General features: G+C 40.0%; 1 protein-coding gene, 1 long non-coding RNA gene and 1 other non-coding gene across 6 annotated transcripts in view; 2 read left to right on the forward strand and 1 right to left on the reverse strand.

Moving 5' to 3' along the window:
- KIF15 (kinesin family member 15) overlaps positions 1-27752 on the reverse strand; it is a 79118-nt gene that overhangs the window by 45857 nt on the left and 5509 nt on the right. For 3 of the 4 annotated variants that reach the window (XR_003140969.3, XR_007404267.1, XM_025458213.3), the window contains exons 2-9: positions 21119-21161; positions 20429-20612; positions 18133-18209; positions 11946-11983; positions 9522-9619; positions 7177-7356; positions 2999-3208; positions 163-288 (exon numbers count right to left, since the gene is read on the reverse strand). Coding sequence is in view for 2 of the 4 variants with exons in the window: in XM_025458213.3 (XP_025313998.1) it covers positions 163-288; positions 2999-3208; positions 7177-7356; positions 9522-9619; positions 11946-11983; positions 18133-18209; positions 20429-20612; positions 21119-21161 (956 nt within the window). In the remaining 2 variants the exon portion in view is untranslated. Of the gene's footprint in view, positions 1-162; positions 289-2998; positions 3209-7176; positions 7357-9521; positions 9620-11945; positions 11984-18132; positions 18210-20428; positions 20613-21118; positions 21162-27752 lie in introns of those variants that run through there. The other variant, XM_025458214.2, reaches the window with a different exon arrangement.
- LOC118351611 (uncharacterized) lies at positions 30-3408 on the forward strand. The gene is made up of 2 exons (XR_004807304.2): positions 30-175; positions 3043-3408. It is a non-coding gene; the product is annotated as an uncharacterized LOC118351611 (long non-coding RNA).
- Positions 15491-15624, forward strand: LOC112667020 (U4 spliceosomal RNA). Its single transcript, XR_003141012.1, has one exon. It is a non-coding gene; the product is annotated as a U4 spliceosomal RNA (small nuclear RNA).

Raw genomic sequence — 27752 nt, forward strand, 5'->3', positions numbered from 1 at the left:
TTAATGATACGAATAATACACATTTTCAGGGGAGAAACCACAAGATCTTTGGTAAGCAAAGAAAATGGATATTCTTACCACTAAGACTGAGAGATTACATGACAACCAACCATAGTGAGCATAACCAAAAAGAGGGCCCAGGAAGCCAATGATCTACTTTACCCGAAGTAAGAAGGTAAGTTTGGAGTCTCTGTAGCAAACGTGCCTCTGTTTCCCATTACCCACATCGACAAGCGCAGTAATCACTTGGCCCAGGCAGCTCAAAGACCGGTTTATGTTTCCTGCCTCCTAAGGGGAAAAAGAACAAAAATTGAGGTGTACTGCTTTCATTTTAGTATTTTAAATTAAAATAAGCCTAGCAGTGAATTTTGAATAGAAAGTCAAGTAAGGACAATATTATTAAGTATAACTGATTTTTCAGCAGAAAAATATCCTCAACTATCTCCTAACTTTTCCTATTTGACATACACTGAATTTTTTTTTTTAAGATTTTATTTTTTTGAGAGAAAGAGACAGAGATATCATGAGAGAGCCCAAACAGGGAGGAAAGGAAGAAGCAGGATCCCCACTGTGCAGAGAGCCCAACATGGGGCTGGATCCTAGGATCATGACCTGAGCTGAAGGCAGACACTTAACCAATTGAGCCACATAGGCACCCCCACACACTGCAATTTTAGTATTCGAAGACAAATGCAAAAATTATGTGATGGAAAAAAAGCCACCTCATGATTCTAATAGTTTTAAATCGACCTATAGGTAGGTATAAAAGCTAGAAAAGAATAAAGAAAAAGGTTGGAGTAGTGCATAGTAGTAATAGGCATATATTTTAATCCTTTTATATTAAAATATTTGCAACATTAAAACAGTGTGATAACTAATATCCCACTCCATGTCCCACAAAGTCACTGATGAACTTATTACAAGAGGTCAGTGTAATTTTGTAAATTATAATAAAACTCTTTTAAAAAGTGGTTTAGTGGGGGGTGCCTGGGTGGCTCAGTTGGTTAAATGTCTGCCTTTGGTTCAGGTCATAATCGGAAGGTCCTGGATTCGAGACCTGCATCAGGCTGTCTGCTCAATGGGGAGCCTGCCTCGCACTCTTCCTCTGCCTGCTACTCTGCCAACTTGTGCGCCCGCTCTCTCTCTGTCAAATTAAAAAAAAAAAAAAAAAAGTGGTTTGGGGAGGGAAAAATATTGGGATTAAATAAGTTACACTGGGTTTTTACTGTAGTTATCATACTTCAATAACTGAGTCTGCAGTGGTGGGAGTACAGAAAAAAAAAGAGAAAAAGTGCATATTATCAAGCAAGATGCTCTGAATTCAAGTGCCGCTGTCTATTTTAGCAGTCAGTAAATCAGAAAGGTGTTAGCAGGGATCCCTGGGTGGCACAGCAGTTTGGCGCCTGCCTTTGGCCCAGGGCGCGATCCTAAAGACCCAGGATCAAATCCCACGTCGGGCTCCCGGTGCATGGAGCCTGCTTCTCCCTCTACCTGTGTCTCTGCCTCTCTCTCTCTCTCTCTCTCTGTGTGTGACTATCATAAATAACTAAAAAAATTAAAAAAAAAAAAAAAAAAAAAAAGAAAGAAAGGTGTTAGCAGCACTGTCTGTAGAGTTGGACTACTTCTGCTTGACTTCCAGATCTACTCCTAGGTGTGTGCCCCTGGATAATTTCACTCCTGTTCCTCTAAGATAGAAAAAATAACAGTACCTACTTCCCAGAGATGTTGGGAAGGTTAAATGAGCTAATACACATGAAACACTTGAAACTGGCCAAGCACATGTCCTATTACAAACACTGGTTATTTCTCTTTGTTTCATGTCTCAATAGAAACATGAGCCTGGGATCCCTGGGTGGCGCAGCGGTTTGGCGCCTGCCTTTGGCCCAGGGCGCGATCCTGGAGACCCGGGATCGAATCCCACGTCGGGCTCCCAGTGCATGGAGCCTGCTTCTCCCTCTGCCTGTGTCTCTGCCTCTCTCTCTCTGTGACTATCATAAATAAATAAATAAATAAATAAATAAATAAATAAAGGAATGAATGAATGAATAAATGAATAAATAAATAAATAAATAGAAACATGAGCCTAAGACTGCCTGAAACTGCCTAAAACATCAGGAGGCTTAAATCCTCACTTTCCATGAAAAAGTAGACTGTCCTCCCTTGTTTCCGACACTCTACTCCTAGCCCTCATATACCTTCAACTATAGTATCCACACATTTTACTGATAATACAGATCACAATACATATATATATGCACATATAGTATATATATACACACTAGAAATACATACTCCAAGAACCTCAGGTTCCACTGCCAATCCCTTAGCCTAGGACTACGTCCTTGCCCTCCTCCTAAAATATTAACCAGCACAGCTGCCCTTTTTCTCTAGGCTCTCCTCTCATGAATCTGGCAGTGGTGGGCCAAATGAATAAGCTTCTATAAAAAAGGCTTTTATGTGAAATCACTCAAAACTTTTCAGTGTTTCCAAGTGTTTAGAGAGTTGAGTGCAAACCTGGCCTGACACTCCTGGTCCTCAGTGACCCGGGCCGGCTTGCACCTCAAACCCAATCCCATTGATCCATGCTGAAATGCCAAATGTCATACTCACTCAGCATCCATAATGACCCTTAAGATGTCCCCCTGTCAGGCATGTAGTCCCTATTCCTCTCTACCAATCCAAATCCTGCCCCCTTTGAGAACTCAACTCAAGAACTACTTTTTTCCATGCTTCCCCCAAGGAGTCCAGTCCCTTCTTCCTCTGACTCTGGCAGATATTTGTACTATCATCTCTTCTGGCATGAATTCAAATACTCTGGCTACCGATAGACTTGTTCTATCCCACTGTATGTTTAATGTCCTTATCCCGCAACAAAAATTCCTACACCTTTAGAATGGGAGCATTTTCTCATTCCTTTGTAACCGCCACACACTTACCTTGGTACTAACTTCTAGTAACTAACTTACACACGAGTTGAAGATCATAATTCCATTCTTACCTTTAACCTCATCCCTTCTGCATGGGTGTCTTTTTGCCTTTCAGATCCTGCTAAATCCACCAGATTGAGTAAGGAGGTCCGTATATTCACAGTTTCATTGCTTTTCTCCATTGACTCTACTGTAATTGTAAAGACCGCATGAGACCTAGAAGACTCTCTATTCATTGATGTTGATGCTACACGTCTATTTCTCCATCCTCCAGACAGGACCTAGGCAAAAGGAAAATTGCCACAACTTCCAAGTGACACAACAGCCATTTTAAGCTGATAGATTATATAGACAAAAAAAAAAATTAGTAAAAATGTAAAAGCCTATATTCAAGGATATACATTCTTCTCATGCACACGCTTATAAAACTGGCCACTATATTAATTCATAAATCATTTTTCAATAAATCTTAAAAACCAAACATTGCATGAGGCCATATTCTGGTACCATTGCAATTAAGAATCAACATGATAAATAAATTTTAGGGATCCCTGGGTAGCTCAGTGGTTTGGCGCCTGCCTTCGGCCCAGGGTGTGATCTTGGAGTCCTGGGATCGAGTCCCACATCGGGCACCCTGCATGGAGCCTGCTTCTCCCTCTACATGTCTCTGCCTCTCTCTCTGTCATGAATAAATAAATAAAATCTTAAAAAAAAAAAAGCCAACATATTTGAAAACTGAGAGGAAACTAAAATTTTCTAGGAATAAAATTAAAAACTTCCTGAAACTTCTGACCCAAGAAGAGGTAAAATGCCTGCACAACTCTAATACAGAATTTTCAACTGGTAGCTAGAAATCTTTTCACAGAACACAAGGCCCAGATGATTTTAGGAAATGAATGATTTTTAAGAACAAGTCATTCCAATCATACAGACTTTCAGAAAAGACAAAGGGGATAATAAACAAAAAGAGTAGGAAAAAAGGAATCACAGGTTGATCTCAATCTTTTTTTTTTCTTTTTTTTTTTTTAATTTTTTATTTATTTATGATAGTCACAGAGAGAGAGAGAGAGAGAGAGGCAGAGACATAGGCAGAGGGAGAAGCAGGCTCCATGCACTGAGAGCCTGACGTGGGATTCGATCCCGGGTCTCCAAGATGGCGCCCTGGGCCAAAGGCAGGCGCCAAACCGCTGCGCCACCCAGGGATCCTGATCTCAATCTTTAATACTGACAAAAAATCCTAAATAAAATATTGACAAATATAATCTAATATTTTATCACGTTAACATGATGAATGAGGGAAACCACACAATCACCTCAACTGAGGTAGAAAAAATTACCTGAAAAAATTTAACACACACTCTTGATTTTTATTAAGACATAAAGGTAGTGGAATATAAAAGTATTCCATAAATATTAACTACATTTCTATACACACCAAACAAAATACAATTTAAAAAAGAGATTACTGGGACGCCTGAGTGGCTCAGCACTTGAGTGCCTGCCTTTGGCTCATGGCATGATCCCGGATTCCCAGGTTCGAGTCCCACATCGGGCTCCTTGCATGGAGCCTACTTCTCCCTCTGCCTGTGTCTCTGCCTCTCTCTCTGTGTCTCTCATGAATAAATAAATATTTTTTTAAAATAAATAAAGATAAATAAATAAATAAATAAATAAAATATAAGAGATTACCTTCTACAAGAGCAAAAATATAAGGTATATTGGGAATAAAGCTAACAAAAAAAAAAAAAAAAGGTAAGACTTTTATGGTGAAAATTATTGGATTACAAGACATTAAAGACCTAAATAAATGAAGAGACATACCATGTTCACGTATAGACTCAATACTGTAAAGATGCCAATCTCTCCAAACTGGTCTAACTGCAATGCAATTCCAATCAAAATCTCAACATTATTTAAGTATGTGTATGTACGCATGTACACATACACACACATACACACACAACACACACTGGGTCACATGTAAAACCTATATCTTACATGAGAGTCACAGTTTAAGAAGTTTGAATTAGGAGATGTGTTTGAAGCTAGAAGACTAAATAAAACACACTATGATATATACATACGTATTTACACACACACACACACAAATGTTCATACAATGAATTATACAGCAATGATGTGAAACGCAACATGGATAAATTTCATAAACATTGTTGAGTTTTAAAAGGTTATAGAAGGGGGGGATCCCTGGGTGGCACAGCGGTTTAGCGCCTGCCTTTGGCCCAGGGTGCGATCCTGGAGACCCGGATCGAATCCCACGTCGGGCTCCCGGTGCATAGAGCCTGCTTCTCCCTCTGCCTGCGTCTCTGCCTCTCTCTGTGTGACTATCATAAATAAACAAACAAACAAACAAACAAACAAATAAATAAATAAATAAAAGGTTATAGAAGGGGATCCCTGGGTGGCTCAGCGGTTTGGCGCCTGCCTTTGGCCCAGGGCGTGATCCTGGAGTCCCGGGATCGAGTCCCACATCAGGCTCCCGACATGGAGCCTACTTCTCCGTCTGCCTGTGTCTGCCTCTCTCTGTCTCTCTATCATGAATGAATAAATAAAAATCTTAAAAAAAAAAAAAAAAAAGGTTATAGAAGGCTAAACACACATAATTCATTAAAACTCAAAAACAGGGATCCCTGGGTGGCGCAGCGGTTTGGCGCCTGCCTTTGGCCCAGGGCGCGATCATGGAGACCCGGGATCGAATCCCACGTCGAGCTCCCGGTGCATGGAGCCTGCTTCTCCCTCTGCCTGTGTCTCTGCCTCTCTCTCTCTCTCTCTCTCACTGTGTGCCTATCATAAATAAATAAAAATTTAAAAAAAATTACTTAAAAAAAAAAAAAACTCAAAAACAGGCAAAACCAACATTTTCAGAAAAACTAATATATGTGATTTAAAAGTGGAAGGAGGGATCCCTGGGTGGCGCAGCGGTTTAGCGCCTGCCTTTGGCCCAGGACGCGATCCTGGAGAGCCGGGATCGAATCCCACGTCGGGCTCCCGGTGCATGGAGCCTGCTTTTCCCTCTGCCTGTTTCTCTGCCTCTCTCTCTCTGTGACTATCATAAATAAATAAGAATTAAAAAAAAATTTAAAAAATTTAAAATAAATAAAAGTGGAAGGAAATGATCAGGACATTCAGGATAGTGTTTACATTTAGGAAGGAGCCAGGCACATGAGGTAGGGAAGGACACACAGATAGACAGGATAGTACTGGTGACATCTGGGTCTTGAGTTCTCTTAAGATAGTCCAAGTTCATTTTAACATTAAGCTTAGTAATTTAAATGCATGTGGCAGTATTTGGTATGTACCAAATATTACATGATAAAAAACTGTTTAAAATCAACTGGCTAGGGCACCTGGGTGGCTCAGTGTTTGAGCATTTGCCTTTGAGCATTTGGCTCGGGTCAAGATCCTGGGATCTTGGGATCGAGTCTCGAATTGGGTTCCCTGTGGGGAGCCTGCTTCTCCCTCCGCCTATGTCTCCGCTTCATTCATGAATAAATAAAATCTTTAAAAAAAAAAAAAACTGGCCAGATAAAATGGGTGTATTTCGTAAATTCCTGTCAAGAGCTTTGTTTGCTCTGAGCTGAGTGTTCAAAAGAGGTTGGCTTTCGGGATCTCTGGGTGGCGCAGCGGTTTGGCACCTGCCTTTGGCCCAGGGCGCAATCCTGGAGACTCGGGATTGAATCCCACATTGGGCTTCCGGTGCATGGAGCCTGCTTCTCCCTCTGCCTGTGTCTCTGCCTCTCTCTCTCTCTCTCTGTGACTATAATTAATTAATTAAATAAATAAATAAATAAATAAATAAATAAATAAATAAATTGGCTTTCGACACCTAACAAGTAAACAAAGGTAGAAAATAAAGGAAAGAGAACAGCCAGCTGGTTTAAAAAGCAGCAATCCCAGAAGCTCCTCAAAGGGGCAGCTCCCAGGAAGAACCACCGAAGAAATACCACACTAACAAACTGTGCTCTGTCCCTACCCTCCAGCCATGAGTTACAGGGTGCCTGACTGGAATGAATGGCACCAAAATAATGCAAAATCAAGAGGCTCAAAGTTCTATTTTAACTAAGGAAAAATCTATAAAACAGTCATATTCTTTTTTCTTCTCGTGAACATTCTATGTCATGCCTTTGTAAAATTACATTTAATGTTCAATTCTTGCTTGTTTTGAGATCAAGGTGCTTTTCACAGCATACAATGTTGGTTATAGATCAAATTGCTCAGGGTAGGGTACCTGATAGGCTTCAGCAGCTGAGGTCACTGCCTGCTCCACTGCACCAACAACAAAGACTCCCTTCTTGATGTGCTCCCTTAAGTACAGACCAGCTGATGCAGAGTCCAGTAGGTCATAGATCTGCTCATTGTAGATTTCAATAAAGGAGCATTTACAAAGGAAACTCTTTCCAGCTCCAGCCTGGAAAGTAAAAGCTTGTTTAGACACACTCTTTTCATGAGTTCATCCCTATCTTTTATGAGCATCACCCTTTCATGTGCCTAGTAAGGTGTATATTTCCTAAAACGTTATCCCTTACACAATACAAGGTACCTGGGCAGCCCTGGTGGTGCAGCGGTTTAGCGCCACCTGCAGCCCAGGGTGTGATCCTAGAGACCCGGGATTGAGTCCCTCATCAGGCTTCCTGCATGGAGCCTGCTTCTCCCTCTGCCTCTCACTCTCTCTCTCTGAAAGAAAAAAAAAAAAAAGGTACCTAAAAGCCAGTTAAAAATCTAGGTAAAAAAAAAAAAAAAAAAAAAAAAAAAATCCTAGGTAACTGGATGTAACATTGTTACATCTTAAGGCAGCACCAAATTGATCCCAGGAGGCCTAGGTCTCCAGAGGCGACTTAGAAGCAAGACAGGGAGGTGGGCAGTCGAGATGGGCAATTCCACCTTCTTAAACTGAGGTATCACTGACATACAACATCATATTAGTTTCAGGTGTACAACATACTGATTCAACAAATATGTTGAGAAAGAATTGCCATAAGCCTAGTTAACACCTATCACCGTACAGCTACAAATTTTTTCCTTGTGATAAGAGTTATTCCATTTTTATCTGTCATATACTATACTTCCTTGGAAAGTTTTACTTGAAACAAGGGTTATATTCTTTAAAAGGCTAAATATTGATCTCAAAATGCTCTCTCTAGGATTTTTAACCACAGGAATGCAGGGTGCTCAACTTCTTTCACTGGTACCCAAGGTGCATGTCTAACAGCAAAGGTGATGGATAGTTTCTGCAAAGGAGCAAATGGTGAGCCAATGTTATATATCGTTCTCCTTGGTACACAGGGAATGGAACATGTTACACTAAGGGCTCCCAAACATGGAATTCACCAAGCTAAATAAGCACAATCATGAGGAAAGCCCAACCTGAGAGCCAAGGAAAGAGGGAAGGGCGGCCCCAGTGGCACAGAGGTTTGGCACTGCCTGCAGCCCGGGGTGTGATCCTGGAGACCCGGGATCGAGTCCCATGTCAGGCTCCCTGCGTGGAGCCTGCTTCTCCCTCTGCCTGTGTCTCTCCCTTTCTCTGTGTCTCTATGAATAAATAAATAAAAATCTTAAAAAAAAAGAGGGAAGCCCACATCACCAGGATGACAGAGTCATATCATGTATGAAACAAGCAAATTGAGGACCCTGGGTGACTTAGAGGTTTAGTGCCTGCCTTCGGGCATGCAAAGGCATGATCCTGGAGTCCCAGGATCGAGTCCCACATCAGGCTCTCTTCATGGAGCCTGCTTCTCCCTCTGGCTGTGTCTCTGCTTCTCTCTCTCTGTGTCTCTCATGAATAAATAAATAAAATCTTTAAAAATAAAATAAAAAAAAAGAGAATCCAGCACACTATTTAAACAAACAAAAAAAGAAATAAGCAAATTATGGTCAGGTGGTAGAAAGTGCTACTGAGGAGGCAAAGGATGGGCCTATCACTATGGGCACCCTGAGGATCTAGGGACACCTGCAGTCAACTATGAACCTATGTGAAGGTAGGTGACAGGGCTTAATGAATCTGTTATCCTCAGTTAAGATTTTCTTTACACTTTCTCTCTTGAAAAATCTGAGAGCCTAAGAAGTACTACATTCTTCTTTTATTCTGAGTTCACAGAGGATGCAAGATTTAGAAACTAAAAATTTTTAGTAAAAATTAAAAACCTGGGACGCCTGGGTGGCTCAGCAGTTTAGCACCTGCCTTTGGCCCAGGGCGTGATCCTGGAGTTCCCGGATCGAGTCCCACATCAGGTTTCCTGCATAGAGCCTGCTTCTCCCTCTGCCTATGTCTCTGCCTCTCTCCTTCTCTCTGTGGGTCTCTCATGAATAAATAAAATCCTTAAAAAAAAAAAATTTCATGGGGCATCTGGATAGCTCAATCTGTTGAGCATCTGATACCTAAAAAAACAAACAAACAAACAACCTCAGAATCCTTCATTTTTTCTTAAGAACTGAGAAGGTTTTTCCTATGCCACACTCGCCTATCCACATTGTAGGGTATCATCTATAACCCTCTATGTTATGAGATAATTATTAGCAGCTAACTGCTCAAACCTAGATTTTCACAGAACCACTTTATTTTTTTACAAGTTTTACCTTCTCTTTTTCACGATCAATTAAGGAAAACAAATATTCAAAACTTCGTGGGATTACTCCTCTCAGGTTATGAGAAAAATGATCAGATTCAGATGGTCCTAAAGAAAAGGAAAAAAAAATACATATGTAGCTATTCATCTTTATTCCATAACAGTCCTTCAAAATGGCAATACTGAAAGGAAATTTATACAGAAGATGACACATTGTATAAACAATTCCTTCTTCGTACCCCCAAACAATTTAAATTTTAGTCTGAGAAATGGAACAGAACTTGCCTATCAATGGGACTGAAGGAAGGACCCATAATAGCCACTAAAGCTGTTTTGATGTGCTACAACCTGGAATATTTTAAATGGCACTTGAAGGGGCATCTGGGTGGCACAGTCAGATGAGTCTCCGACTCTTGGTTTCAGCTCAGGTCATAATCTCGGGGTTCTGGGATCGAGCCATGCATTGGGCTCCATGCTCAGCAAGAAGGCTGTTTGCGATTCTTTCTCTCTGCCCCTCCCCCACACCCCTGCACTGACTCTTTCTCTAAAATAAATCTTAAAAAAAAATGGCCCTTGTAAACGGTACCTAAAATATACATATATAAAAGAGCTGGAAAACCGCAAGTAAATAAACAAAGATGACAAATAATAGAAGAGTATGCAGATAATTTTATAACATCTTCCATTAAATAATATACAAAGATATTCAGCATATTCTTTACAGTTATCTTCATCATCTCCTGTCTCCTCTATGCCTCAGCTCCTCATCCTACTTCTATTCTAGCCCTTCCTAGTCTATTCCATTCATCCGCTTGAGTAATCCTTTTAATTATACATCACATCATGTAGTTTAAAAAAAAACAACCACATTCCAATGACTTCACATCCCACTCACAAAATCCCAAATTTCTCCTATGTCCTACATGACCTGGCCTCAAGGTATAACTGCAATTTCCCTCCCTACTAGCCCCTTATTCTGGAAACTCCTTTAGTCCCATGGGGTTTTTTTTGTTGTTCTTTGAACACTCTTGAGCATGTTCCCAACTCAGAGCCTACTTCCTGGAAGATCAGAGTCTCACGGTTCCTTCTTATTTCACTCAGTAACACTCTTTCTGACTACAACTCACAATTCAGAAATTTAAAAAAAAAAAAAAAAAAAAGACAACCGAAATTCAACCACAAGAAAATAAAAAACTTGAGCAAAAGAAAAAACCTTAACTGAAAAGACAAATGAAAAACCTAAAATAAAATTTGTTACCTATAAACAGAAAGGGCTAACAGGTTAACCTATTTTATAAAAAATCCCCACAAGTGAGTAGGAAAAAGACAAACTTATTTTTTAAATGGGAGAAAAAAAGCTTGAATGGCCTTTTTACAGAGAGGCTGTTCAAATGTCCAATAAATACATGAAAGGTGCTCAGCTGTCTACAGACATCAGGGAACTGCAAACAAAAACAAAGTGAGATAATACTACACGTACTGCAGAATGGCTAAAATTTTAATATCTGATAATAACACCAAAAAAGGATGGGAGTTCAGAGAACTTCCATATCTATCATGACACTATCTACTAAAGCTAATATACATGGATCTATGATTCAGCAATTCCACTCCTGGATATGTATCCAACAGAAATGAACTTTACAAAACACATACAAGAAAAAGCGGTCATGGTCTCATTATTCATTCATACAGTCTAAATCTGGAGATAGTCCAAATGTCTATCAGCACTAGAGTGGAAAACGTGGCATATCCATACAATAACACATTACACAGAAATGACATGCAACAACACCGGTGATAATGCTGAGAGGAAGAACTCAGATATAAAAGAGTATATACAGTAAAACTTCATTTGCAGAAGTTTAAAAACAAGCAAACTAATGATGACAGAGAAGTGAGAGTAATATATACTTCAGGGGAAGGAGGTAAGGTAGTTACTGACTGGGAATCTTGATCTGGGTGGTAATGATACAGATTTATAAATATATAAAAAGTCATTAAATCCAATTCAAAAACTATGGAGCATCTATTCTGTGCTGAGCATTGACTAGGAACATAGGTGCAAACATGGACTTTGCTATCATAGAATTTACAATCTAACAGAAGCCTGGGAAATACCCCTACTTTTATGAGGTCAGAATTGTATACAGAAAGTATGCCTTCTCCCAAAATGTACTAGGTGCCTAGGTGCTATTATTGCAGAAAGAGTAAATTAAGAGTAAATTAAGGAAATAAGGGGATTCCTGGGTGGCTCAGCGATTCAGCGCCTGCCTTTGGCCCAGGCGTGATCCTGGAGTCCTGGGATGGAGTCCTGTGTCGGGCTCCAGGCATGGAGCCTGCTTCTCCCTCTGCCTGTCTCTCTCTATATCATGAATAAATAAATAAAATCTTAAAAAAAAATTAAGGAAATAATAATCTTTCATTCACTTACCCATCATTGTAAATGTTTTCCCTGAGCCTGTTTGTCCACTGTAAAAACAAATGTTTTATACATTATTTTTACACATGAAACTTAAAAGGCTATCCTCCTATTTTATTTTATTTTTACTTTTTTTACCCTCCTATTTTAATATGGTCTACCAGTGCAAATTTTTCCCACAAAAATCTTATTTTTCTTTTTCTTTTTTTTTTTTATTTTTCTTTTTAAAAATTATATTAGGTAGGGGAGCCTGCCTGTCAGTAGAGCATGCAACTCTTGATCTCAGGGTAATGAGTTCAAGCCCCATGTTGAGCAGAGAACTTACTTAAAAAAAAAAAAAAAAAAATGGAGCACTTGGGTGGCTCAGTTGATTAATAAGCATCTGACAGTGGTTCAGGTCATGGTCTCGCGTTCTGGGATCACGCTGGGTCATGGGTTCCCCACTTAGTGGGGAGTCTGCTTCTCCCTCTCCACTTGTGCTCACTCTGTCTCTCCCAAATAAACAAAATATTTTTAAAATTATATTACATAAGTGAATGAATGATTCATTTTCTTTCTCTCCTACACTGTTAATTATCTGGTAATGCAGGGCACCTGAATGGCTTAGTGGGCTAAGCACCTACCTTAGGCTCAGGTCATGATCCCAGAGTCCTGGTATCAAGCCCCACATCAATCTCCCTGCCACTCCCTCTCCCACTCCCCCTACTTGTGCACTCCCACTGTCAAATAAATAAATAAAATCTTTTTTTTTTTAATTTAATTTACGATAGGCACAGAGAGAGAGAGAGAGAGGCAGAGACACAGGCAGAGGGAGAAGCAGGCTCCATGCACCGGGAGCCTGACGTGGGATTCGATCCCAGGTCTCCAGGATCGTGCCCTGGGCCAAAGGCAGGTGCCAAACCGCTGCGCCACCTAGGAATCCCTAAATAAATAAAATCTTTAAAAATAATTGTCTGGTAATGCTTCAGGATTTTTTTTTAAGGTTTTATTTATTTATTCATGAGAGACAGAGAGAGAGAGAGAGAGAGAAGCAGAGACACAGGCAGAGGGAGAAGCAGGCTCCATGCAGGGAGCCCGACGTGGGACTCGATCCCAGGTCTCCAGGATCAGGCCGTGGGCTGAAGGTGGCGCTAAACTGCTGAGCCACCCGGGCTGCCCCAATGCTTCAGGATTATACAAACACAGACATCAGAGTTTTCATTTTTATTTACAAAACTGAAATGATGCTCCTCATTACTCCTCTGCAATCTGTTTTGTCCATCTCAGATATTTTCCTAAGCCAGTAAATAGAAGTCTACCTCATTATTTTTAATAGATACATTGTATTCCATCCATGTATAATTCATTTAACCAGAAGCAACTGAATTTTGTTTCCAGTTTATTCTAAATAATTTACCAATTTCTTTCCTAAATTCTGCCATTAAAGATACTACAATGATACTAAAATGCCTTCGTTTAAAAATAAAGCAAGGACAGCCCAGATGACTCAGCAGTTTAGCGCCACCTTCAGCCCAGGGTGTGATCCTGGAGACCCGGGATCAAGTCCCATGTCAGTCTCCCTGCATGGAGCCTGCTTTTCCCTCTGCCTGTGTCTCTGCTTCTCTCTCTGTGTCTCTCATGAATAAATGAATAAAATCTTTAAAAAATTAAAATTAAAATAAAGCAATTCAGGGTAGCCCGGGTGGCTCAGCGGTTTAGCGCCACCTTCAGCCCAGGACGTGATCCTGGAGACCTGGGATGAGTCCCAAGTCGGGCCCCCTGCATGGAGCCTGCTTCTTCCTCTGCCTGTATCTCTGTGTCTCTGTTTCTCTCATGAATAAATAAATAAAATCTTTAAAAATAAAAATAAAAAATAAAGCAATTTAAAAATTCCTCAAGCTATAGGCCTGATTTTATATGTAGGCCATATCTTCTCCATTATGCCAAGAAACAAGAGTAACAACTAAAAATAAAAATGCTTATGTTAAAAATAGATGTCCATCAGGGTGTGAAATGTCTTTAGCTTGGATTCACAGCACAAACACAAAAAAATTTTGAATTCAGTTTTTGTTTAAATGCCCCAGAAGATAAAACAAAACAAACAAAAAACCCAGTATGATCTACTATTTATTTAATACCTCTTCCCTTTAGAACTAGAAAAAAAGGTCTTTAGTAACTCAGAAAGAGAAATGGTTACTCTTGAGTCTCCTACTTGGGAGTGAAAGGGACACTATCAATAATGCCATAGAATTGGGACTATCTCCCTCTGCCTGTGTCTCTGCCTCTCTCTCTCACTGTCTGCCTATCATAAATAAATAATAATTAAAAAAAAAAAAAAAAGGATTGGGACTATCTTAGGTAAACCAGAAAGTATGTTCCCCAACCAATAATCCACACACTCATTCCTCTCTAAGCATTTGTCATTTCTACCTTTTTCTGACGAAAGCAACTTTCATTAAGTTAGTAGTGAATATGTCACAAATTAAACATAATTAGGATACCTACAAAGCCTTCAAAGATAACAGTTGTAAATATAATATAATCTCTGGTAACTGTGGCTGTTTCAAATTCATTTTTGAACTTTACCACTCAAAATATTCTGTGAAAAAAATCTTTTATTCTCTTGAGAAGACAGATGAGAAAATGGGCATCTGCCTCACCATTAAAGAGAAAATATTTAGTTTCCCTGAACTGAAAAGTGAAGGCAAATTTTCAAGGATGTATATGCAATATGAGCCTAAAGTTTACACTTTTTAATGTTTTTTATTTTCTTGTGCCTTGAGCCAATTATCAACAAAACAAGAGCACACAAAAAGGATCAGCCGCTTAAATGTCTTATGTAATTCACTACATTCTGTTAAAAAGCTCTAGTTCTAAATAAAATTTGAAAGGCTACTGCTAAGAAAGAAAAAATTATACTAATTATATCCCTATTTGTGAAATATATCTGAAATACTACTAAAATTTACATTGTATAATTAATCGGCAAGGTCACAATGTTTTTTGGACCTCCATGTTACATTCCAACATTAAATCAATAGCAGTATTTCAAGACTACCAACATTTAGAAATTCAGGATAAAAAAAAAAAAAGAAAAGAAAAATTCAGGATCATGACTCACTTTAAGTATACATTTGGAAAACAATTTGGCAGTTTCTCATAAGGCTAATCACAGACTTACCATATGGTCCAGCAATTGCATTCCTACACACTTACTTAAACGATTTGAAAATTTATGTTCACACAAAAAACAATATTCAAACATTTGTAACAACTTATTCATAATCGGGCAGCCTGGGTGGCTCACCTTTAGCCCAGGGCCTAATCCTGGAGACCCAGGATCGAGTCCCACGTGAGGCTCCCTGCATGGAGCCTGCTTCTCCCTCTACCTATGTCTCTGCCTCTCTCTCTCTTCTCTTCTCCCTCTACCTGTGTCTCTGCTCCTCTCCCTCTTTCTGAATGTCTCTCATGTATAAATAAAATCTTAAAAAAAATGTATTCATAATCACTAAAAACCGGAAGCAACTAAGATATCCTTTCACAGGGAAATGGATAGACAGATTATGATACATCTATACAGCTTTGCACAGTGGCAGTATCATAGCCAATGAGGTTTATCTGAGGTGTGATTATTGGTAATTGAAAACTTTTCCCAATATCCCACCGTGACATGATACATACATACACACAATAAAATACTATTTAGAGAAATAAAAAAAGGAAAAAAGTTGTTGATGCATGCAACAACACAGGCACATCCTAAATGCATTTTCACTAAGAGAAAACAGCCAGATCCAAAAGGGTATATATTGTAGGATTTCATTATAATGACACTGGAAAAGGTACAACTAAAGGAATGGAAAATATATTAGTGTACCCTAGATACCAGGGGTTAGGCGAAAGGAGAGTGGCTGGTTATAAGCGGAACAAACGGGAAACTTTTAAGGTGAAGGACCTGTCCTCTTCAGTGCTGGAGTGGTAAATATATGACCCTCTGCATCTGTCAAAATACTATGTTACCTGTGTATCACAAAGGGTGAACTTCCAGGAATGCAAACTAAAAAATAAGCAAAACACATCAAACACAGGATGCCTGGATGGCTCAGCAGTTGAGCACCTGCCTTTGTCCCAGGGTGTGATCCTGGAGTCCCAGGACTGAGTCCAACATCAGGCTCCCCGCATGGAGCCTGCTTCTCTCAATCTCTCTGTATCTCTCATGAAAAAATAAATAAAATCTTAAAAAAAAAAAAAAAAAAAAAAAACCCACAGCAAACAGGATGTTGGCGGTCCCAGGATGGAACCCACTTAACTACATTACAAGTGTGTGACATAACTGCACTGAAGTGGTGGGCAGCAAAGAAGCTGACCTAAGTAACTCTAGAAATGGAGGTTTTGACTGGAATTTGTAAGGCAAAACACACACACACAAACTGTACATTAACACTGTACTTGTTTGTTTTTAAAGATTTTATTTATTTATTCATGAGGGACACAGAGAGAGAGAGAGGCAGAGACACAGACAGAGGGAGAAGCAGGCTCCATGCAGGGAGCCCCATGTGGGACTTGATTCCTGGACCCCAGGATCATGCTCTGAGCCGAAGGCAGACACCCAACCGCTGAGCCACCCAGGCGTCCCAACACTGCACTTGTTTATAAATTTGTTTCTCAGGAAATATAGATAACAATTATGAAAGAGCCTTATGTGTATATTGAGGTTGAACAAATAAGCAAAGGGATGATAGAAAGTGGGAGCCAGGGTTCTCACTGCCAGCAAGCAAGTTACAGATAAAAAACAAAGGTTAGAACAAACCCATGTGGATTCTAAACCCTGATTAGAGTCAGAGACATAAGCATGAACTCATGCTTAGCTTAATGTGTATACAAATGGATGCATACAGAAACATTACAGATATGTCTGTATATATGACTTAGTATATACACATATAACACCTAGCTGTCTGCTGAGAAGACCTAGAAGTAAGGACACTCCAGGAACAATCAATAAACACACCTAGTGCCCACATTTTAGTTTCTAAATACTATTCTCCAATAAAAGGAACCAGGGCTCCTTGGCAAAATGGCTGAGTCTAGGCTTAGGGCAAGGAAAATACAGATGAGCCAGGAGCAGCCTGTAGCATCATAAAGTAAGGAAGTGCTCAAGCAAAAGCATGTGACATTTCAAAGGGACACAGAAACCAACCTCAAATCGCTCCTAATGGCCAGGCAATATGAACAATAAGATAAAAATAATTTATTGGACTATAAGTAGAATTAAATAAATGGGGGAGAAGAGACAAATGTTCTTCACAGAAGAATTCCAAATAATTCTCTCCAGGAGGTGGAGTTTAAAATCCCCTCCATCGGGGATCTCTGGGTGGTGCAGCAGTTTAGCACCTGCCTTTGGCCCAGGGCACGATCCTGGAGACCTGGGATCGAATCCCACATCGGGCTCCCGGTGCATGGAGCCTGCTTCTCCTCTGCCTATGTCTCTGCCTCTCTCTCTCTGTGTGTGACTATCATAAATAAATAAAAATTTTAAATAAATAAATAAATAAATAAATAAATAAATAAATAAATAAAATCCCCTCCATCTTGATTATCCAGGTGGGGCCAATTTAATCACACATATCTAAAATTAGGGAACATGGGCAACAGGGGTGGCTCAGCGGTTTAGCGCCACCTTCTGCCCAAGGTGTGATCCTGGAGACCTGGAATCGAGTCCTATGTCCGGTTCCCAGCATGGAGCCTGCTTCTCCCTCTGCCTGTGTCTCTGCCTCTCTCTCTCTCTGTGCCTCTCATGAATAAATAAATAAAATCTTAATTAATTAATTAATTAATTAATTAAAATTAAATAAGGGAACATGTCCCAGCCATTGTCAGAGGGAGAAGTGATTAAGGAAGAAGAGTCAGAGGGTTGCATGTTGTTGGCTTCAAAGATAAAGAGAGCTGTAGCCAAGCAATTTGAGTTGCCTCTAAAAGTTGGAGAAGGGAAGGAAATGGAATTCTCCCCCAGAGCCTCCAGAAAGGGACACAGCCCTGCCAACACTTTTATTATAGCTCAGGAGACTCATGTCAGACTTCAGACGTACAGAACTGAAAGATAATAAATTTGTATTGTTTCAAACCACTAAGTTTGTGGTAATTGATTACAACAGCCATAGGAAATGAACAGAAGCACTTACTATTGTATCTTTGTATAAGGACATAGCCAGGAACTTACTATGCAAAGATGGTACCATTATAACCGCTCATGCAAGATTCCACAATGCCCTTGGCCACAGTTGAGAACACAGACTCCTACAAATGTAAACATCAACCATTTTAACATTTCATAGAAATGAAAACATTTTTCTTAAACTACATTCTAAAACAGAATAAAAATAGTGCTTAAATTTTTCAACGCTTGTGATAATGTGAAAATTACAATCACAATAGAAAAAAGGCTAAAATACCTAAAATGAAAAACATTAGACAATTATGTCCACTAAGCTCATATACAATTATAGATTTAAAGCTTATATCTAGGGACACCTGGGTGGCTCAGCAGTTATACGTCTGCCTTCGGCTCAGGGCGTCATCCTGGAATCCCAGGATCAAGTCCCGTATCAGGCTCCCTGCATGGAGCCTGCTTCTCCCTCTGCCTATGTCTCTGCCTCTCTCTCTGTGTCTCTCATGAATAAATAAATAAAATCTTAAAAAAAAAAAAAAGAAATAAAAAATAAAGCTTATATCTACAATTTACACAGAATTTTGTTCAGCACGTTGCATGCTAATATTATACTCGTCTTTGCATCAAATACATAGCTGGAAGAGAGAGGGAGAGGGAGAATCAGGCTCCCTGCTGAGCTGAGAGCCCAACGTAGCACTCTTGATCCCAAGACCCTGGAATCATGACCTGAGCCAAAGGCAGATGCTTAACCAACTGAGCCACCCAGATGACCTGACTACTAGAAAATTTTAAATTATATGTGACTAACTTTATATTTCCATTGACCATCCATGTCCTAAACGAAAAAAGATCTAAAGATTTAGATATCTCACCCAAAAATACCCATGGGTGTAAGGGAATAATCAAGATCTATGATATCCAATACAGTAGCCATTAGCCATCATGTGGCTATTTAAATTCAAAGAAATTAAAATTAAATAAAATGTAAAAGTCAGGTCCTTAGATGCAGTAGCCACATTTCAAGTGCTCAATAGCCACATGCAGTTAATGTCTCTGAAAAACTAAACTTTAGATTTTCTTTAAGCTTCATAAATTCAAACTTAAGTAGCCACATGTGACTAGAGGCTACTGTAATGGACAGCACAGATATAGAACATTTCCCTTTTTTTAACTGATTTATTTTTTGAAACATTTTTTTTTAATTTCTTATTTATTCAGAGGCGGGGGGGGGGGGGCAGGCAGAGAGGCAGAGACACAGGCAGAAGGAGAAGCAGGCTCCATGCAGGAAGCTCTATGTGGGACTTGATCCAGGGTCTCCAGGATCACACCCCAGGCTGCAGGCGGCGCTAAACCACTGAGCCACCGGGGCTGCCCTGAACATTTCCCTCATTAAAGAAAGTTCTAACAGATAGTGCTAACTAGATCTTAACTAAATTGCCCTTAATTAGAAATAGCTACTGACATCATAGTAATCTTAAACCTGTTACTCTCTTCTATGGTTTGAATATTTATGTCCTTCCCAAAATTTGTATGTTGAAACACTAATCCCCAATGTGATAGTATTTGGAGATGGGGCTTTTGGAAGATAAGGTCAAAAGGTAGAGCCCTCATGATGGGAGTAGTGCCTTTCTGACATTCTAAGAGACGAGAAAGAATTTGTTTTCTCTCTCCCTCTACAGTGAGAAGGTAACTGTGGCAAGCCAGGAAGCAGGTCCTTACCAGACACTGGGTATCCTAGCCTGGATCTTAGAATTCCCAACCTCCAGAATAGTAAGAAATAAATGTTTGCTGTTTAAGTCACTTAGTTTTTGATATTTTTGTTATAGCAGCCACAACTAAGATACTCTCCCCTCAACTAGGAAGTTCAACTATACTTATCAATCATCCAAGCGGCTCTGAAAAATACACCTCCACTAACCTCTATCACTGAATGGTGAGTGAAAGTAAAGCGAGTTTGTCCCAAAGCTGATGCATGACTCTTGAAGACACTGAGCCTTCCAGGACCCCTGCCCTTTATCAGTGCATATCAGGGGCTAGGGGACATGAAGCTGGAGAAGCCCTTGCTTTGGGCCTCACTGCCCCTATCCTGGATGCGGTGCGAAATGAAAAGGAGCAAAGGAAGTGTTGAAAAAAAAAAAAAAAGAGCAGGTTTGTCATTCTGGCACAAAGTTTGATGAAGGAAGAAAAATAATAAAATTAAGTTTAAAATATTTTAAAATATATTAAATCTAAATATTTATATAAAATGTTTGAGTGTCCTTATCTGAAATCAAACCAAAGAAACCAGAAATGAAATCCTCACAAATAACAGAATCTTATCCAAATGGAGTTTCCAAAATTATCATACCTGAGTGGTTTGCATGTCTGCAACATGATCAAATGTGAAGGTCTTGGGCTCAGGGTTGGAGTGTAGCCGGAGAGTGGTAGAGGAAAGCACAGATAAGCATAAGTTTTGCTCTCCATCAGCTGATCCAGAACCTTCTGTAAGTGGACGAATTCGCACAAAAACTTTGATGGCATCACCTTCATTACTAAAGACAAAAAATGTTCCAGCCTAAGTTTAGTGGGGGAAAACTAAAAAGGGATCTGAGTTTCATATTGCCTCTAATGTTTCCATACTGAGTTTCCCCAACAAAGCCCCAAATCTACCCACTTACATTTACTTCTTCTAAAAGAGTCTCACATGACTCACACCCTTTACAGATTTGTTTCATAATACTCATCTTCATAAGCTTTTATTTGAAATCAGCTCAAAGGGAGTTGATTCCATGGAGCTTCAGGCACTGCTTGTCTGATTTCCTTCTTAGTAGCAGTAATAAATCACCCCCAAGGAAGAACGGTTACCAATTCCATCTTTTAGCCTCAAAGGTGAGAGGATGGGTGAAGTTTTGGGGAGGAAGTGTGAGGTTTCCAGATTTCCAGGTAGCTGAGGACCAAGCTTAATTCTGAAACAAGTACCCCTTACTGTGCTAAATGGTTGTTTCAGGAATACTATATCCCTAATTCTTTTGGTCTCATCAACGATATTTTTCCTTACCTTGTTTGGTTAGACTGACAATTTGTCACGTTGCGTAACTCAGCTAGAAAAAAAAACAAGAAGTTACTATAGGCATTTAAAATTGTACTATAAAAATCTCATTCTTATCTAGCCTGATCTTCTGTTGCTGACAACTCCTGTCTCCTCAGCTCCCTGACCTCTTGACAGCAGGGCACTCCAGGGCCCAGGCTTGATCTTCCTTCTATTCTATCTGCATCCACTCAGTTGGTGATGACACCCAAGCTCATGGTTTTAAATGCTAAGCATATGTTGGTGAGTCTCAAATTTAAACCTCCCTGGACCACTTTAAGCACTAGACCCTCAAATCTAACTTCCTACCTGACATTTCCAATTGGATGCCCCATGGTCAATGTCTCAATGTCCAAAACTGAACAACTGATCACCCTACTCCCACCCCAAACATGCTTCTCCCAACTCAATTAATGACAATTCCATCTTTCTTTGTCTTTCTCTCTCCTTTTTTCTTTAAGATTTATTTACTTGAGAAAGAGAGAGAGAGAAAGAGTGAGCTACCAGCAGGGAGGGACAGGGGAGAGGGAGAGAAAGTCTTAAACAGACTCCTTGCTGACCAAGGAGCCTGACACAGGGCTCGATCTCAGGACCCTAAGATCATGACCAAAAGCTGAAACCAAGAGCTGGACACTTAACTGACGTGCCACCCAGGCATCCAGAAAACTCCATCCCTCTAGTTGCTCAGGCCAAATTTTGGGAGTCAGCTCTGACCCCTTTCTTTCTCATACTTCATATCCAACCTGTTAGCCAATCTTTGGCTCTACCTTCAACACATCCAGAATCCTACAACTTCAGGTCAAATCCACTGCTATGGAATCAAGCCAGCAACACCCCTTATTTGAGTTATGACAACAGTCTCCTGCTTCTCTTACTCTCTCCCTCATCCCCAGAGTCCCACCTGTTATCAACCCAGAAGGGAGAATGATTTTGTTAAAAAAGAACTCAGACATCAACTTCCAGCATGACCACATGAGGAACTCCATTGACCCACTGCCCAGGAAAACTGGTGAAATAAAAAAACAAAACAAAACAACAAACACTTAAGCTCTCTAGAACCAGCCATAAAGGTAAATAGCCAAATGAAAAAACACCTAGTCAAGAAGATCTATGAAAATTCCACAACAAATGTGAGAGTCTATGGTACTTGAACCAAGATCACTCCCTCTTTTCCAGCTCAGCAAGTTGGGTGACTACTCCAAACAGCACAGCCAAGAACACAGACATTCTCCCCCCCTCCCCTCAGCTCCCATTTGGAGGGTTTTCTTTCCAGGAACAGGTGATCAGTTTCTCATTCCACCTCCAGCCAGCTGCCTGTTGCTGAAGCTAAATCCCAAAAAATATGGTTGAGAGGTGGGATTCCCTTCTCCCACCCAGCCTCCACTTGTAGAATGAGACTGTACCTTGGACATAGTGTACTGAAAACACTGGTACTCTGATCTACCCTTGGTCAGGCTCATGAGGCAATAAGTGGTTCTCCACTAGGAGAGGGAAGTCAAGGGAATGCCAGGCTGCACATACACACACACATTCACTCCCCAACACTCAGCAACCAGAGCAGAGGCATCACTCTGAAAGAAGACTGTCATTGTCTCCATCCCCAGCTCCAGAGCCGAGGATCAGAGATCTTGCCTCAGGGAAAACAGACCACAAAGCAGATAGCTTAGCTCAGGAGCTGACCTCATTTCCAACAGAGCATGGAGAAAAGTTCAAGCCTAATAACACACTCAAGAACAATGAAGGTTGTATGAGAGGCAATCAGGAGGTACAAAAAACACCACTGGCCTATTAATTTGCAGGAGAGAACTGGGCATCAGACAGCTGAGAGCAGCTTTACTGGGGTCAACACAAGTATCAAACCAGACCTCAGAAACTTCTGTCAAAGGGGCAAGAGTCCGGGGCTCTTGGGTGGCTCAGTCAATTAAACATCTAATTCTGGGTTTCGGCTCAGGTCATGATCTCAGGGTCATGAGACCGAGGCCCACGTAGGGCCCCAGCAGAGCATGGAGCCTGCTTAAGATTTTCTCTCTCCCTCTCTTTGCCCCTCTCCACACAAAAAAGGGGTGTGAAGAGTCTAACTAGATTAATTTGTAGGGCAATTTTTAGGCACTGTTCAAAACAGCGCAATCAGCTAGTATTCCTGAAGTTTAAGAACTAAGTGTAGGGGATCCCTGGGTGGCGCAGCGGTTTGGCACCTGCCTTTGGCCCAGGGCGCGATTCTGGAGACCCGGGATCGAATCCCACATCGGGCTCCCGGTGCATGGAGCCTGCTTCTCCCTCTGCCTGTGTCTCTGCCTGTCTCTGCCTCTCTCTCTCTCTCTCTCTATCATAAATAAATAAAAATTAAAAAAAAAAAAAAAAAAAAAAAAACTAAGTGTAGTCAGGGAGAGATCCCCACCAAAAACACTGTCATCAGGGTGACTGTGAGCATACCCAAAGTTGAGGAGCAACATCAGAGCTTAACGCCATGAGAGGGAAAGAGAGGTCACTAAAATGATCCAGTCAGTCATTAAACAAACAAGCAGGGGCAGCCCAGGTGGCTCAGTGGTTTAGCGCGGCCTTCAGCCCAGGGCGTAATCCTGGAGACCAGGGATCAAGTCCCACGTTGGGCTCCCTACATGGAGCCTGCTCCCCCCACCCCGTGGTTCATGAATAAATAAAATCTTAAAATAAATAAATAAACAAACAAGCAAATAACAACCCTGAGAGGGTAGAGAGATCAGTATCCAAAGCTGCTATAATTTATTATCTAGGAGCCCAGGTGGCTCAGCGGTTTAGCACCGCCTTCAGCCCAGAGCATGAGTGATCCTGGAGACCTGGGATGGAGTCCCACGTCGGGCTCCCTGCATGGAGCCTGCTTTTCCCTCTGCCTGTGTCTCTGCCTCTCATGAATAAATAAACAACAACAACAAAACAAAAACAAAAACAAAAAAACCCTTTAAGAGGTTAAGTATTGAACCAAAAAAAATGCCAGGCATTCAAAGAAACAAGAAAATATGAGCCATGAAGCAGGAAAAAAAAAGCTGGCAACAAAAACTGCCTAAGATAGCATCCAGATGTTGGGAGATCTCAAAGTAACCATTTAAACATGTTTACAGAACTGAAGGAAATCCTAACTAAAGCATTAATGGAAGGTATAATAACAATATCCCACCAAACAGAGAACAGAGATAGACATTAATTTGAAAAACTGAACCTCTACAATTCAAAAAGTACAATAACTGAAACAAAAATTCACTAGAAGGACTCAACAGTATATATGAACTGGCAGAAAAAAAAATAAGCAAGCTTCAAGACAGATCAATAGAGACTATATAAGCCAAAGGACAGAAAAAAGAATAAAGGAAAGTAAAGCAAGCCTCAGAAAAAGGTGGGACATCATTAAACACACCAATATACATGTAATGAGGAGGACCAGGAGAAAAGATAAACAGCAGAAAAAAATTCAGAGATATGATAACCAAAAACTTTCCAAATTCACGGAAAAATAATGTACACATCCAGGAAGTTCAATGAATTCCACACAGGATAAACACAGAGATCCACAAAGTGACATATCATGGTAAACATGGTGAAGATGGAAGAGAAGGGAAAAAAAAAATCTTTGTTTACCTTCACAGCTGACTTCTCAGCATAAACAAAGGAAGCCAGAAGGAATCTGAGAGAGAATTTGCTGCTGGCAGACCCACCTTTCAAGAATGTGGTAAAGGGAGTCCTCCTGTCTCAAAGTAGGGGACATTCAGATGGTGACCTGAATCCACATGAAAAATCAAAGAGCACCAGGGAAAGGTAATTATGCAATTATTGAAGACATAGAAATGCCTATTTTTTCCTCCTCTTTTCTCTTGACTTTTACTTTTATTTTTTTAAGATTTTATTTGAGAGAGATATATAACATCAGCATGAGGGAGTAAGCACAATGAGCAGGGGGAGGGGTGGAGAGAGAGGGAGTAGCAGACTCCCCACTGAGCAGAGTCCAATGTAGGGCTCAATCCCAGGACCCCAGGATCATGACCTGAGCTGAAGACAGACGCTTAACTGAGCCACCCAGGCGCCCCCTTTTAATGGACTTTTAAAGCATTGAAATGATCTCAGAGTTGTGAATTTTAGCCCCACATCAGTTGTAGATACTACTTAAAAAAAAAAAAAAAAAAAAAAAGCTTTAAAAAACCAAATAAAATAAAATGTACATAATGTATTGTTGGGTCTACAACATATAGGAATGAAATATACATATGAGGTAGGTAGGAGCAAAGCTGTACTGGCCTGAGGAAATGACTAATGTTGGTAAAGTAATAATTACAGTAATGTATTCTTAGGTTTATAACATTAATAAATACAGTATGTTTAACAATAATACCTAAAGGGGGTGAGAGGGAATAGAGCTACAAAAGAGTAATGTTTATTTATTTATTTATTTTTAAGATTTTATTTATTCATGAGAGACACAGAGAGAGAGACAGAGACACAGGCAGAGGGAGAAGCAGGCTCCATGCAGGGAGCTGGACGTGGGACTCGATCCCAGGTGTCCAGGATCACGCCCTAGGCTTAAGGCAGCGCTAAACCACTGAGCCACCGGAGCTGCCCAAGAGTAATGTTTATTATCACTGGAATTAAACTAGTATAAATCTGATGCTGATTCTGATAAGATGTGCATGTTAAAACCCTAGAGCAACTGCTTAAAAAAACAAAAATCTGAAAAAGAAAAAGCAGTAAAGCAGTGAAGAACAGAACATAAAAGTTGTGAGACACATGGAAAACAAAAAGTAAAATGGCACATGTAAATCCAACTATATCAATAACATGTGAATGGATTAAATAACCTAATTAAAAGGCAGAGACTGTCAGACTACTTGAGAAAACATTCTCCAACTATACACTACCTACAGGAAACTCACTCTAGATTCAAAGATAAAAATACACTGAAAGTAAACAATGAAAAAGACATCTCACCCAAATAGCAACCACAAGAAGGCTGCAGTAGCTATTGGACAAAACAGATTTTTAAAAACCACACAAAAAAGTCGATAAAGAGATAAATAAGAGGGACATTTTATAATGATACAAAGATCAATCCTTCAGGATGATAATACAGATACAAACATATATTCACCTAATATCACCAAAATATACAAAGGGAAAACGGACAGAAAAGTATAGAGAAACAGACAATTCAACAATAACAGCTGGAGACTTCACTAACCTACTTTGAATAAGAAGAGAGAGTAGTTGTTACTTAGGTCTGATGGAAGAAAGAGAGGTGGGGAGAGGGAGAGCTGAAGGTATGAGATTTCTTTTGAGGTGATGAAAATGTTCTAATGGACTATGCTGATGGTTGCACATATCTGTGAATATACTAAAAACCACTTTACACTTTATACAGATGGTATGGTATCGGACATACATCTCATTCAAACTGCTAAAACATGTCAGACATCAGTACTAAATGCAATGAGAAATCTGGTTCTAGAGAAAAAAGACTAAAATAAATCATTGAGACACTGGATAAAAGTAAAATATAGACTGTGTATTAGATAACAGTATTATGTCAATGTAAAATTTTTTATTTCAATCACTGCAATGTGATTAGCCAACAGAATACACCTATCCATAGAAATTACTCACTGAAATATTTCGTGGTAAAGGCACATGATGTCCCCATTTTACTCTCAAATGGCTCATAAAAAATATGTGTATACACACACAATCAGGAGGGTGAGGGAGAAGGGAAAGAGAAGGATAAGGCAAATGTGGCAAACTGGAAAGTGGTTAATACGAGTGAAGAGTATTACACAAGAATTCTTTGTACTACTCTCACAATTTTTCTGCAAATTTAAATTATAGCAAAATTAAAAGCTATTAAAATAAATAAGGATATGTGTGTATCATAGCAAGTCATTCCTCTGTTCAAAACTCTGCAATGGTTGTCCATCTCAGAGTAAAAAGCAAAGTTCTTACAACAGCTTATAGGAACCTACATGATCTAGTGACCCTGCCTCCCCCCATTACCACTTCCACAACTCATTTCCTATTACATTCCTTGTTCCACTACAACCAAACTAGATTTCTTGTAATTTCTAGAACGTGTTACACTTCAGTACCTTTACACGTGCTGTATCTTCTGCCTGGAACATTTCTTTCTTTTTTCTTTCTTTCTCTTTCTTTCTTTTTTAAGATTTTATTTATTTATTCATGAGAGATACAGAGAGAGAGAGAGAGACAGAGACATAGGCAGAGGGAGAAGCAGGTTCCTTGCAGGGAGCCTGATGCAGGACTCCATCCCTGATTCCAGAATCATGACTTGAGTGGAAGGTAGGTGCCCAACCACTGAGCCACCCAGGGTCCCTGGAACATTTCTTTGGGCATTTACTCAAGTATTGTCTTCTCAATAAGGCATTCCAAAACCTCACATGGTGGGAAACACCAGCTGATCTCACCACTTACTCACCTATCACTCTAACTCCCTTTCCTGGCCCTATTATGGACTTACTGCCATAATAATATATATTAGTTTACTCTTTCTCCTCCAAATTAACTGTTTACATTGCCTAGAGCAGTGCCTGACACACAGTGAACACACAGTAAATATCTTTGAATAAATTAA

Source organism: Canis lupus, chromosome 20, assembly GCF_003254725.2.
Source record: "Canis lupus dingo isolate Sandy chromosome 20, ASM325472v2, whole genome shotgun sequence".
Classification (NCBI taxonomy): domain Eukaryota; kingdom Metazoa; phylum Chordata; class Mammalia; order Carnivora; family Canidae; genus Canis; species Canis lupus.